The sequence below is a fragment of the Macaca nemestrina genome, chromosome 4 (assembly GCF_043159975.1).
Source record: "Macaca nemestrina isolate mMacNem1 chromosome 4, mMacNem.hap1, whole genome shotgun sequence".
Classification (NCBI taxonomy): Eukaryota; Metazoa; Chordata; class Mammalia; order Primates; family Cercopithecidae; genus Macaca; species Macaca nemestrina.
The window spans coordinates 150,353,034-150,366,269 of NC_092128.1; the positions used below are offsets into that span (position 1 = coordinate 150,353,034).

Here is a 13,236-nt window from a genome sequence, read left to right on the forward strand (position 1 = left end):
ATGTCCGGCTTTGCCTGCCAGAGTCTTCTCTTGCTGTCCATTGTCTGGAGTGTTGATCTCTTTTCGCTGCCCCATCTAATTGTTGTTAACTCGTCTTTTGGATCTCAGGCTTCACTTCCTCAAGCCTTCACTGTCTCCCCAGACTGACAGCACTGTCACTATAACTTATTAGTGTTATAATTTCGGCTTTCGCCTGTGATCATTGGATTAACATTTCTTTAAATTATTCTTATTGATGTGGGATAGTTTCTGGACATATGAAAGCATTTTATAAACTATAAAGGATCCTAGAATAAAGGTGGTGATTATTTAGCATGCATGTTTATATATGAAGTGAAACTTTTTTTTTTTTGAGACGGAGACTCTTTTGCCCAGGCTGGAGGGCAGTGGCGCTATCTCGGCTCACTGCAAGCTCCGTCTCCTGGGTTCACACCATTCTCCTGCCTCAGCCTCCCGAGTATCTGGGACTACAGGTACCCGCCACCAAGCCCGGCTAATTTTTTTATTTATTTATTTTTATTTTTAGCAGAAATGGGGTTTCAGTTAGCCAGGATGGTCTCAATCTCCTGACCTCGTGATCTGCCCACTTCTGACTCCTAAAGTGCTGGGATTACAGGCGTGAGCCACTGTGCCCAGTCTGAAGTGAAACTTTTAAGTGTGACATCCATGCTGATGAGCGATGGGCAGCGGAGGAAAGTCTCCCTTAGGAGCCCCTGATGAACTGAAGTAGGCCATTCTTCAATCCAGTAGAAGCGCATTTTGGATGCCAGCATGTGGGCACAAGGATTTTGCAGAGATTAACAAGATCCAGACAGGCCCTTCCAAGCAACTCGTGCTACTGTGTTTTAAAAACCCACGATTGCCCAAGATCCATCTCCTTTGGTTTTTTCACATGGCCCAGAGCATTTTAGAAAAAGCCTTATGCAAATTAGGTGATGGGAGCAACACTTCCTTTTGATCTAGGGAGAGAAATTTTTCCTTGTGCATCCTTCTAATGATTCTTACCACTCCCCTCACCTTCCCCAACTCTTTCTCTTCTTTTAAGGGACAGGGTCTCACTGTGTTGCCCAGGCTGGTCTCAAACTCCTGACCTGCCACAGCCTCCCAAAGTGCTGGTACTACAGACGTGAGTCACCTGGCCCTGCCACCTCTTACCTCTTCTATTAAAAGATGTCTTTAGAAGTATCCCCCCTGAAAAGGAGAGGCATCCTGAGATAATTCAAGCCAAGTAAAGCTCATTTCATATCCCTTTTGTTGAACAGGAACTTCTGTGGTGTCCACTCACCAGGAGTTGTCTTTGTGTCTGTCCTTTATCCCCAGGAAACCTGTAGGAAGTGTCAGGGACTCTGGAAAGAACATAATGGCCTCACCTGTGAAGAGCTGGCTGAAAAAGATGACATCAAGTACCGTACCTCTATGTGAGTAACAGAATTCAGAGGGGCTATGGGCTGATTCTCAACTTCCCCATTAACCTGCTTTTTGGCAGAGAGGGCACACTATTGTGGGAAGAACACGCTTGAGCCACCCGAGTCTGGAGTGATCTTGGGGAAGTGACCTAACCCCTGAGCCTCTGCTTCCTCATCTCTGCAGCCTCATGGAGTTATTTCAGTAGACAAATTAACATATAAATGCCTGGCACATGTGAATTCAATAAACGATGGTCCCCCTTTTCCTTATTTTCTAAATAAGCGAGTAGCATGTTTTATTTTTTTTTTTTTTTTTTTTTTTTTTTGAGACGGAGTCTTGCTCTGTCGCCCAGGCTGGGGTGCAGTGGCCGGATCTCAGCTCACTGCAAACTCCCACCTCCCGGGTTCCCGCCATTCTCCTGCCTCAGCCTCCTGAGTAGCTGGGACTACAGGCGCCCGCCACCTCGCCCGGCTAGTTTTTTGTATTTTTTAGTAGAGATGGGGTTTCACCGTGTTAGCCAGGATGGTCTCGATCTCCTGACCTCGTGATCCACCCGTCTCGGCCTCCCAAAGTGCTGGGATTACAGGCTTGAGCCACCGCGCCCGGCCAGCATGTTTTAATTAGCTTAGACTGCACTGATGTTGCTTATGTCTGTGTTACAGGATACTGTTGGTCTGAGACCTAAGTAGAATTGCCCACCTCCAGAATACAAAACGATACACCTATGATAATAATAACCATTACTTGTATAGTCCTCTCTACGTGGCTGAGCACGTTACAGATACTCACTTATTAAAATGCAGGCCGGGTGCTGTGGCTCACGCCTGTAATCCCAGCACTTTGGGAGGCCGAGGCTGGTGGATCACAAGGTCAGGAGATCGAGACCATCCTGGCCAACATGGCGCAACCCCATCTCTACTAAAAGTACAAAAATTAGGCCGGGCGCGGTGGCTCAAGCCTGTAATCCCAGCACTTTGGGAGGCCGAGACGGGCGGATCACGAGGTCAGGAGATCGAGACCATCCTGGCTAACACGGTGAAACCCCGTCTCTACTACAAAAATACAAAAAAACTAGCCGGGCGAGGTGGCGGGCGCCTGTAGTCCCAGCTACTCGGGAGGCTGAGGCAGGAGAATGGCGTGAACCTAGGAGGCGGAGCTTGCAGTGAGCTGAGATCTGCCACTGCACTGCAGCCTGGGTGACAGAGCGAGACTCTGTCTCAAGAGAAAAAAAAAAAAAAAAAGTACAAAAATTAGCTGAGTGGTGGCACTTGCCTGTAATCCCAGCTACTCGGAAGGCTGAGGCAGGAGAATTACTTGAACCCAGGAGGTGGAGGTTGCAGTGAGCCAAGATCGTGCTACTGCACTCCAGCCTGGCAACAGAGTGAGACTCTGTCTCAAAAAAAAAAAAAAAAAAAAAATACAATGACTAAAGTACTACTGAAATCTCTTTCTCTCTCTCGTAACAATCTAGACTTGCCATGCAGCTGAGGGTGCATATCTGTCTCCTGATGTTATTCAGAGATTGTCTCACAGCTAGGCGTGGTAGCTCAGGCCTGTAATCCTGGCATTTTGGGAGGCCAAGGCAGGCGGATCGCTTGAGCTCACGAATTTGAGACCAGCCTGGGCAACATGACAAAACCTCATCTCTACAAAAAATAAAAAAGTAAAATTATCCAGAAGTGGTAGGCACGTACTTGTAGTCCCAGCTACTCAGGAGGCTGAGGCAAGAGAATTGCTTGAACCAGGGAGGCAGAGGTTGCAGTGAGCCAAGATCGCACCTCTGCACTCCAGCCTGGGCGACAGAGGGAAACTCTATCTCAAAAAAGAAAAAAAGAGATTGTCTAACTGCTTTACCCTTCCCTGAGGGTGGTGGTCTCATCTGCATGATTATAACTAGATTGTGGCCACATTTACACTCAAACCTAAAGAAAGTGGGAAATAGGTAAGTTGCCAAGTAGGCAGCTTTTCTTGATGTTGTGAGTGATACAGTAATTATATACATATATCTCACTTCGGCTCGTACCACATTGGTCTAGATTATCACATGGGCAAGGCAAGCACCATATGTAGCCTGTAGTTGGGTGACTTTATGTCCAGTTTAAATATAATGGATATGGAAGGAGTTTGGTACTCAGAAAATGAAGTGGGCAATGGCAATTTGGGCAGTTTCCCAAGTATGCAGCACAGGTGGATACCATTATCCTTCTCTTACAGATGAGGCAACTGAGCCCATGTGATTTGCCCTTGGTTGTACCGTTTAGGACCTTGAGATGGGGAGGTTACCTGGATTATCCGAGTAGACCCAGTCTAATTACAAATCCTTAAAAGCAGAGAGCCCTTAGTATGGGATGAAGAGTCAGACAAGCGTAAGAAGGACTTGACCGCCCCCCGTTACTGGCTTTGAAGATAGATGAAGGTGGCCATGAGCCAAGGATTGAGGCAGCCTATAGAAGTTAGGAACAACCCTCAGCTGACAGCCACCAACCCAGCTCACAGGTGTGAGCCACCAACCCTGTAGGACCCTGGTCCTACCACCTCAACTGAATTCTACAAACGACTGAATTCTGCAAACAACCCAAATGAGCAGCAAAGATACTTTCTCCTCAGGCCTCCAGGAAGGAATGCAGCCCTGTGGTCAGGCATCTGAACTGCTCCAGGACTCAATAGCAGGCTGTGAGATGTTTCTTGGAAGGAGAATCACTTACAACGCACAGCCTTCATTCTGAGTGTCCTGTCCATTCCTGTCACTGGGTCCCACTCAGCATATTGGTCTGCCACACATAGCCCATCACTGGGTCCTATTTAAACCTGGCAGCCTTTTAAATCAGCAGTAAGTGGATAAGAGCAGAACATCCCAATGTGATATATGTTGATTCCAAAAATCAAAAACAGCCTCCCAAATGTTGGGCTTCTTCCTTAGTGATAGAGGATGCTTCTATCATGAGTCTAGCTTTGGAAGGGATATCATGATACACATGCCTGACCTCCAGACCACCAGAACTTCATAGGGATTACACATTCCTACATTCAAGGGATATCTCTCTCACCTTCTGGCATTCATGTAGCATATTAATACATCCTACCATACTTGCTACTTCCTGTTCACCAGGTTCTATCTGCATGTGTTGTTCAGGTTGTAGAACAGTGTGTTATCCTATTGGATGACAGATAATCAAGGTCCTCACTGGCTGCTGGTGTTCTCTGATTATTGAACAGACAGGAAAAGCATTTTCCAAATCAGTCACAGCATACCAGTTGCCAGGGCTGTTTGTTTGTTGTGAGAAACGACATCTGGAACAGCAGCCACATCTAGTCAGCATCTTTTGAGGCTTAGAGTACACTGTCCTCCAAGAGCCATTCTTCTGTACAAGCCAAATGAAAAGTAAAAAGAGACATGAGAGAATCATCACCTCTGCATCTTACAAGTCTTTGATGGTGGTGCTAGTCTTGAAGATGCCCAAAGGAATCTGGTGGTATGTTTTCTTTAGAGAGATGGTGTTCCAGGGGCTTCAACTTGCCTTATCATACAGCCCCACTGGGACCAAAGAGCCACAGAGTCCTGCCAAATGTCAGAACTTTTTTTTCCCCCATTGAGACAGAGTCTTATTCTGTCATCCAGGCTGGAATGCATTGGCACAATCACAGCTCACCTCAGCCTTGACCCCCCAAGCTTGAGTGATCCTCCCTCCCTCTCTTTCTTTCTTTTCTTCTTTTTTTTTTTAGACAGAGTCTCCCTCTGTCAACTAGGTTGGAGTGCCTTGGCTCACTGTGACCTCCGCCTTCCGGGTCAAGCGATTCCCCTGCCTCAGCCTCCCGAGTAGCTGGGATTACAGGCGCCTGCCACCACGCCCAGCTGATTTTTGAATTTTTAGTAGAGACAGGGTTTTACCTTGTTGGCCGTGGTTGGCCAGGCTGGTCTCGATTCCTGACCTCAAGTGATCCCACCGTCTCAGCCTCCCAAAGTGCTGGGATTACAGGTGTGAGCCACCGCGCCCGCCCAGCCGTCCATTTCTTATTTTTAAACTGCTATAGTACTTTCAAGCAAATCCAGATCCCTGACAGCATGTCATTTCTCCCATAAAAATTTTTCTTCTATAGCGCTTACCTTTATGACCACTAATGATACTAAAATTAAAATTTTAAGTCTTTGATATCTCGTACTAATTTCACAGTTCTGCTAATTATCTCAAATTAGCTTTACATGTGTACTGCAGTTAGTTTGTTCAGGTTAGGATCAAACGAGATTCATTGCATTTGATAATTATTTCTCTTAAGTCTCTTTTAATGAGGATACTCTCTCTTCCCGACACACTGTGTTATGCCATTCACTTACTGAAAAAAGTAAGGATAATTGGCCTGTAGAATGTCTTCTAGAGTTGGCTGGTTTCCCATGGTATTATTTAACTTGTTCTTCTGTCCCCTGCGTTTTCTTTTTTTTTTTTTTCTTTCTTTTTAAGATGAAGTCTTGCTCTGTCACCCAGGCTGGAGTGCAGTGGCGCTATCTCGGCTCACTGCAAGCTCCACCTCCCAGGTTCATGCCTCAGCCTCCCGAGTAGCTGGGACTACAGATATGTGCCATGTGTGCCACCATACCCGACTAATTTTTTGCATTTTTAGTAGAGATGGGGTTTCACCATGGTAGCCAGGATGGTCTCGATCTTCAGACCTCATGATCTACCCTCTGCCTCCCAAAGTGCTGGGATTACAGACGTGAGCCGCCACGCCTGGCCCCGCTTTTTATTTTTATTTTTATTTTTTTTCTTTTGAGATGGAGTCTCGCCCTGTCACCCAGGCTGGAGTGCAGTGGCAGTGGTGAGATCTCAGCTCACTGCAACCTCCGCCTCTGGCCTCAAGCATTTCTCATGCCTCAGCCTCCCGAGTAGCTGGGATTATAAGCATGTACCACCATGCTTGGCTAATTTACAAAAATAACTTTTAAAAGTCACTAAACAATCACAAACCTTACAAAAAGCAACGTGATTTCTAGGCTCTTCTCATAGTATAATATTCAAAATATCCAGTTTTCAACAATAATTTATAAAGCAAGCAGGAAAGTATGGCCCATTCACGGGGAAAAAAGTAGTTGATAGAAACCATCTCTGAGGACACGTTGGGTGTACTAGACAAATGCTTTGAATCAACTGTCTTAAATATGCTCAGAAAGCCAGGTGAAACCATGAGCAAAGAACTAAAGGAAACCAGGAGCACAGTGTATGAACAAGTAGAGAGTATAGATAGAAATTAAGAAACTGGCCAGGCGCAGTGGCTCACGCCTATAATCCCAGCACTTTGGGAGGCTGAGATGGGTGGATCACTTGAGGTCAGGAGTTCAAGACCAGCCTGGCCAACATGGTGAAACCCGTCTCTACTGAAAACACAAAAATTAGCTGGGTGTGGTGGTGGATGCCTGTAGTCCCAGCTACTTGGGAGGCTGAGGCAGGAGAATCGTTTGAACCTGGGAGGTGGAGGTTGCAGTGAGCTGAGATTGCGCCACTGCACACAAGCCTGGCGACAGAGCAAGACTCCATCTCAAAAAAAAAAAGAAAGAAATTAAGAAATCAACAAATATTGTACCCCAAAATTACAATAGCTGAGCTGAATTCCATTAGAGGAATTCAGAAGCAGATTTGAGCAGGCCGAAGAATCAGAGATCTTGAAGATACAGCTGTTGAAATTATACAATTGGAGGAGTAGCAGAAAGAAAAATGAATGAAGAAAAGTGAATAGAGCCTAAGGGACCTATAGAACTTCATCGGATGTACCAATATTCACATTAAGGGGAAGCCCAAAGGAGAACAGAGAGCAAAATGAACAGAAAGAATATTGAAGAAATAATGGCTGAAAACTTCCCAAATCTGATGAAGAACAAGAATCTATACATCCAAGAAGCTGAATGAATTCCAAGTAGGATGAACTCAAAAGAAGTCCACACCACAATACATCAGAGTCAAACTGTTCAAAGCCAAAGACACATAGAAAATCTTGAAAGCAATAAGGGAGCGACCCAATCAGAAAATAGGCAAACAGGCCGGGCGCGGTGGCTCATGCCTGTAATCCCAGTACTTTGGGAGGCTGATGCGGGTGGATCACGAGATCAGGAGTTCGAGATCAGCCTGGCCAATATAGTGAAACCCCATGTCTACTAAAAATGCAAAAATTAGCCAGGCGTGCTGGCGCATGCCTGTAGTTCCAGCTACTCGGGAGGCTGAGGCTGGAGAATCGCTTAAACCTGGGAAATGGAGGTTGCAGTGAGCTGAGATCACGCCACTGCACTCTAGCCTGGGCAACAGAGCAAGACTCCGTCTCAAGAAAAAAAAAAGAGAAGAAAACAGGCAAACAGCTAGGCACAGTGGCTCACGCATGTAATCCCAACACTTTGAGAAGCCAAGGTCAAGCAGATAGCTTAAACCCAGGAGTTTAAGACCAGCCTAGACAACATGGTGAAACCCAGTCTGTACAAAAAATTTAAAAATAACAGCATGGTGGCGTTAACCTATATTCCCAGCTACTCAGGAGGCTGAGGTGGGAAATCACTGGAGCCCAGGAGGCAGAAGTTGCAGTGAGCTGAGACTATACTACTGCACTCCAGCCTGGATGACAAAGTAAGACTCTGTCTCAAAAAAAAATGGGCAAACAATGTGAATTGGTATTTATCCAAAAAGATGTACGAATGACCAACAAACACATGAAAGCATGCTGAACGTCATTAGTCATTACGAAAATACAAATTGAACTATGGTAAGATATCACTTCACACCTATTAGGATGGCTATAATGAAAACAGTGGAAAAAAACAAATGTTGACAGGGATATAGAAGAAATGACACTAGTGTACATTGAGGTGGTAGTAGAAAATAGTACAGCCACCATAGTTAACAGTTGGCTTTCCCCAATAAGTTAAACATAGAATTACCACGTGACCCAGCAGTTCCACTCTCCGGTACTCACCCAACATGAGTGAAAACAAGTGTCCATACAAAATTTGTGCAAGAATGTTCATTTAACCACAATTCACAATAGCCAAAAAGCAAAAATAATCCATCAACTGATGAATAAACAAATGTGATATATTCATACACGCTCAGTGAAAGAAGACAGGCACAAAAGCACATGTATGATTTCCATTCCTATGAAATATCAGAGGTATATGGGCATTCGCCTAGCCTCAGAATAGCAATCTATAGAGCCCAAAAGCAAGTTGTGGGCTGCAGGGCGGGGAGAAATGGGGAATGCCTGCTTAATGGGTACAGGGTTTCCTTTTGGGGTTTTAAAAGTCTCTTGGAACTAGGTGGTGATATTGATGGTATAACATCGTGAATACTCAAAATATCCCTGAATTGCATATGTTAGAATGGTTTAAAAAGTCAATTTTATGTGCATTTTACCACAACAAAACAATAAATACACACATGCATCCTCACACTCACAAAGGGGATGGGCTAAGATCTGAAGGGCGCGGCTCCCAGAGAGGAGTTACCCACACGCTGGCTGGTGGTGAGCGCAGATAACTACAGGAGTGCGGGCTGTCGCTGACTGCATAGAGGAGGCCCTGAGCCTTCCTGTGTGAGCGCAAGGTCAGCAACCACAGTCACAGCCCCGGCTTCTCTTCCTGTCCTGCCCCAGGAGCACATCCTGTGAGGCTGTTTCCTGCCTGATTGAGAATCTAGTTGCCAAACCACCTTTTCTCTGAAGGAATCAACTATGATTTTTCCCCCGTTTCACTGTTCACTTTTATATTACTGGCTAGGTAGTCACCACATCCCATAACAACACTCCATTCTGGCCCTATCCAGTAGTACACTTACAAATGCAGAAGCAAAGGATTTGAGTAGATGTGCAGTGTTGAATAGCTGTTTGAACATTTCAGCAATGTTGAGTTGCAGGCATGCTTTATGTATTCCTCTGTCCATTTTAGGGGAGCCTTTTCTTCTCCCTCCATACTCATTATTATTTCATGTCAGTGCCAGGATGAGCAAGCAAGTAGACCGTCTTTCCAAGCCTTCGTGAAAAGACTGTAACCTTAATTTTTTACAGCCTCTTCTCTCCCTGAGCAGCTTCCCAGGGAAAGTCAGCCAGCCCCAGGCAGCTGGAGTGCCACAACTTAAAGCCACACCTCAGTCTCAGGGTGCTCTTACAAAGGAGGTTTGTGCTGTAGAAAATTGCAGTTGTGTTTGGGCACATAGCTTTTCAAATTGAAAAGTTTTTCATTAGAACTTTGAGTCTAGCCGGGCGCAGTGGCTCACACTTGTAATCTCAGCACTTTGGGAGGCCGAAGCAGGCAGATCACTTGAGGTCAGGAGTTTGAGACCAGCGTGGCCAACATGGTGAAACCTCATCTCTACTAAAAATACAAAAATTAGCCGGGCATTAAATTAGCCAGGTGTGGTGGTGTGGTGGCACGCACCTGTGATCCCAGCTACTTGGAAAGCTGAGGCATGAGAATTGCTTGAACCCAGGAGATGGAGGTTGCAGTGAGTCTCAAAAAAATTTTTTTTTTTTTTTTTTTTTTTTTTTTTTTTTTTTTTTTTTTTGAGACGGAGTCGCTCTGTCGCCCAGGCTGGAGTGCAGTGGCCGGATCTCAGCTCACTGCAAGCTCCGCCTCCCGGGTTCCCGCCATTCTCCTGCCTCAGCCTCCCAAGTAGCTGGGACTACAGGTGCCCACCACCTCGCCCGGCTAGTTTTTTTTTTTGTAGTTTTAGTAGAGACGGGGGGTTGCAGTGAGTCTCAAAAAAAATTTTTAAAAATCGACCAGGCACAGTGGCTCACGCCTGTAATCCCAGCACTTTGGGAGGCCAAGGCAGGTGGATCACCTGAGGTCGAAAGTTCCAGACCAGCCTGGCCAACATGGTGAAACCCCATTTCTACTAAAAATAAAAAAAAAATAGCCGGGCATGGTGGTGGGTGCCTGTAATCCCAGCTACTCAGGACACCGAGGTGGGAGAATCTCTTGAACCCAGGGAGGCAGAGGTTGCAGTGAGCTGAGATGGAGCCACTGCACCCCAGGCTAGGCAACAGAGCAAGACTCCATCCCAAAAAAAAAAAAAAAGGTACAACCTTGAGTCATAGAACATTGAGTAGTGTCTTCACAGTTGCTGAGTAACTAAAATCATAAACAGATGTACTACTAAGGTGACTCATTAAGGTAATAGTACTAAATGCACTTTATCTAAATTTTGTCTCCTTGACAGTGTGTGTGTGTGTGTGTGTGTGGTTTTTTGTTTTTTGGGGGTTTTTTTGAGATGGAGTCTCGCTCTGTTACACAAGCTGGGATGCAGTGGTGACGCGGTCTCACTTCACTGCGGCCTTCACCTCCCAGGTTTAAGCAATTCTCCTGCCTCAACCTCCCAAGTAGCTGGGATTACAGGTGTGCACCACCACACCTGGCTAATTTTTGTATTTTTAGTAGAGACAGGGTTTCACCATGTTGGTCAGGCTGGTGTCAAACTCATGAGCTCAAACAATCTTCCTGCTTTGGCCTCTCAAAGTTCTGGGATTACACCGGAACGGAGCGTGCACCACCATGCTCAGCTTTTTCTCTCCATTTTAAGCCTACAGGGATTCCTATAACAAATAGGGCAGTCCTTTTCTAAATGCCAATTACTAGGCACTGTGCCAGGGTGCTTTATATTTCGTCTGTAATCCTCAAAACACCATGAGAAAGTTGTGTTTTCACAGTTTAAAAATGAGGAAACTGAGTCTCCATGCAGGTGAATAATTTACCAAAGATCATAGAATTAAAACTTTGAAGCAGTTTTCAGACTCCAAAACCTAGGCTCTTTTCACTGCTTAATGTCACAAAAAGCCATAAGTGATCATTTTATGTGGAAATAAATAAATGTTTAATGGCCATATTTTTTTCCTCCTCATTGTCCCTCCCAGCTCCAAATTATATTTTCTTATTTCAGTGAAGAAAAAATGACTGCTGCCCGCATTAGAAAATGCCACAAGTGTGGGACTGGCCTCATCAAATCTGAAGGCTGCAACCGCATGTCTTGCCGCTGTGGTGCCCAGATGTGCTACCTCTGTCGAGTTTCTATCAATGGATATGACCATTTCTGCCAACATCCCCGCTCCCCAGGAGCCCCTTGCCAAGAGTGTTCAAGGTGCTCTCTCTGGACCGATCCCACTGTAAGTAGACACATGGCTGGCTATTGCTTTATAGGGAGAAAATAGAAATATATTTTTATGACAAGTATTTTGAATATACATAACAAAATTTGACTTAGGAAAAGAATATAGGAAATTACATAGACTGATAACCAAAGAAAAAATTTGAGAAAGTATCAGCTGCTACTCATGCTGCTCAAAGCAGCAGGCCCTAACAGTTTTGTAGGCAAATTCTTTTAATTCTTCAGGAAATAAAATTATTCTATGCCCTCTGAAATATTCCAGAGCAAAGTAAGGAAACTTATACATGTATCTGTTCAAAGCCAGCATAACACTGATTCCAAAGCCTGATGGAGATAGCCCTAACAAGTAAAACTATAGATGTTCTTATGAGACCTACATATAATCTAGATTTTAAATTATCTAAATAAAATATTAGCAAATATAAAGCATGACTAAGTGAGTTTGTTCCAGAAATGCAATGATGGTTTAATATTAACAACCTCTATTAACGTAAATCATTATATGGTATCTGTAGATGGTGAAAAGACATTTAAGAAATCAAATATTTCTTCTTGATTTAAGCTTTAAAAATACAGTATTACAAAGATGATTCCTTAATAATATTTTTAGACCCCAAATTTCAATACAGATGTTAGCATACATTTAGTAGTAAAATAAAGTCAAGTATAACATCAGCAATCCTATGTTCTGAAACTGCTAGTCAGTGCACTTAGCTAAGAGAGTAAAAGGTATAGTAGATACTGGAGACAGTCATAGCTAATGTTTATTGGGCACCTACCATGTGTCAGACACTGTTCTAAGTACTTTTATTTATAAGTGTTTTATATGTAAAGAAAGGAAAACTTGGCTAGGCGCAGTAACTCGCGTCCGTAATCTCAGCACTTTAGGGAGGCCGAGGTGGGTGGATCACCTGATGTCGGAGTTCGAGACCAGCCTGACCAACATGGCAAAGCCCTGTCTCTACTAAAAATACAAAAATTAGCCAAGCATGGTGGCACGCCCCTGTAATCTCAGCTACTCACAAGGCTGAGGCACGAGAATCACTTTAACTGGGGAGGTAGAGCTCGCAGTGAGCCAAGATCATGCCACTGCGCTGCAGCCTGGGCAACAGCAAGAGTCTGTCTCAAAAAAAAAAATATCAATTCTTAAAATTATTTTAAACTAAAAACAAGCACAAACACTGTTCAAAGCTGATCTATAAGAATAACGATTTTTGTTGTTGTTGTTGTTGTTGTTGAGGCAGAGTCTTGCTCTGTCACCTAGGCTGGAGTGCAATGGCGTGATCTCAGCTCACTGCAACCTCCACCTCCCGGGTTCAAATGCTTCCTGATTCTCTTGCCTCAACCTCCCAAGTAGCTGGGACTACAGGCACATGCCACGACACCTGGCTAATTTTTGTATTTTCAGTAGAGATGGGGTTTCACCGTGTTGGCCAGACTGGTCTCGAACTCCAGAACTCAGATGATCCACCTGCCTCGGCCTCCCAAAGTGCTGGGATTACAGGCATGAGCCACCACACCTGGTCAGAATAATGTCATAATGCAAGAAGACATCTTTACCAAAAGGCGATTGCATGTGACAGTGAGCTCCCTGCTGACCTGGAGCGAGTAGACCAAGGCCACTAGGAGGCAGGCCTGGTGACACATGGCACTTCTCAGCTTTCACTGGGAAGAGTGAAGGGAGCCTCGGTAGTGTTTA

At 44.8% G+C, this 13,236-nt stretch overlaps 1 protein-coding gene across 4 annotated transcripts in view; it reads left to right on the top strand.

Annotated features, from left to right (window-relative positions):
- LOC105497363 (E3 ubiquitin-protein ligase RNF216) overlaps positions 1-13,236 on the top strand; it is a 164,978-nt gene that overhangs the window by 128,488 nt on the left and 23,254 nt on the right. For all 4 annotated transcript variants that reach the window (XM_011768359.3, XM_011768360.2, XM_071095354.1 and 1 more), the window contains 2 exons: positions 1,321-1,418; positions 11,313-11,535. In XM_011768359.3, coding sequence (XP_011766661.1) covers positions 1,321-1,418; positions 11,313-11,535 — 321 coding nt within the window. The remainder of the gene's footprint in view (positions 1-1,320; positions 1,419-11,312; positions 11,536-13,236) is intronic.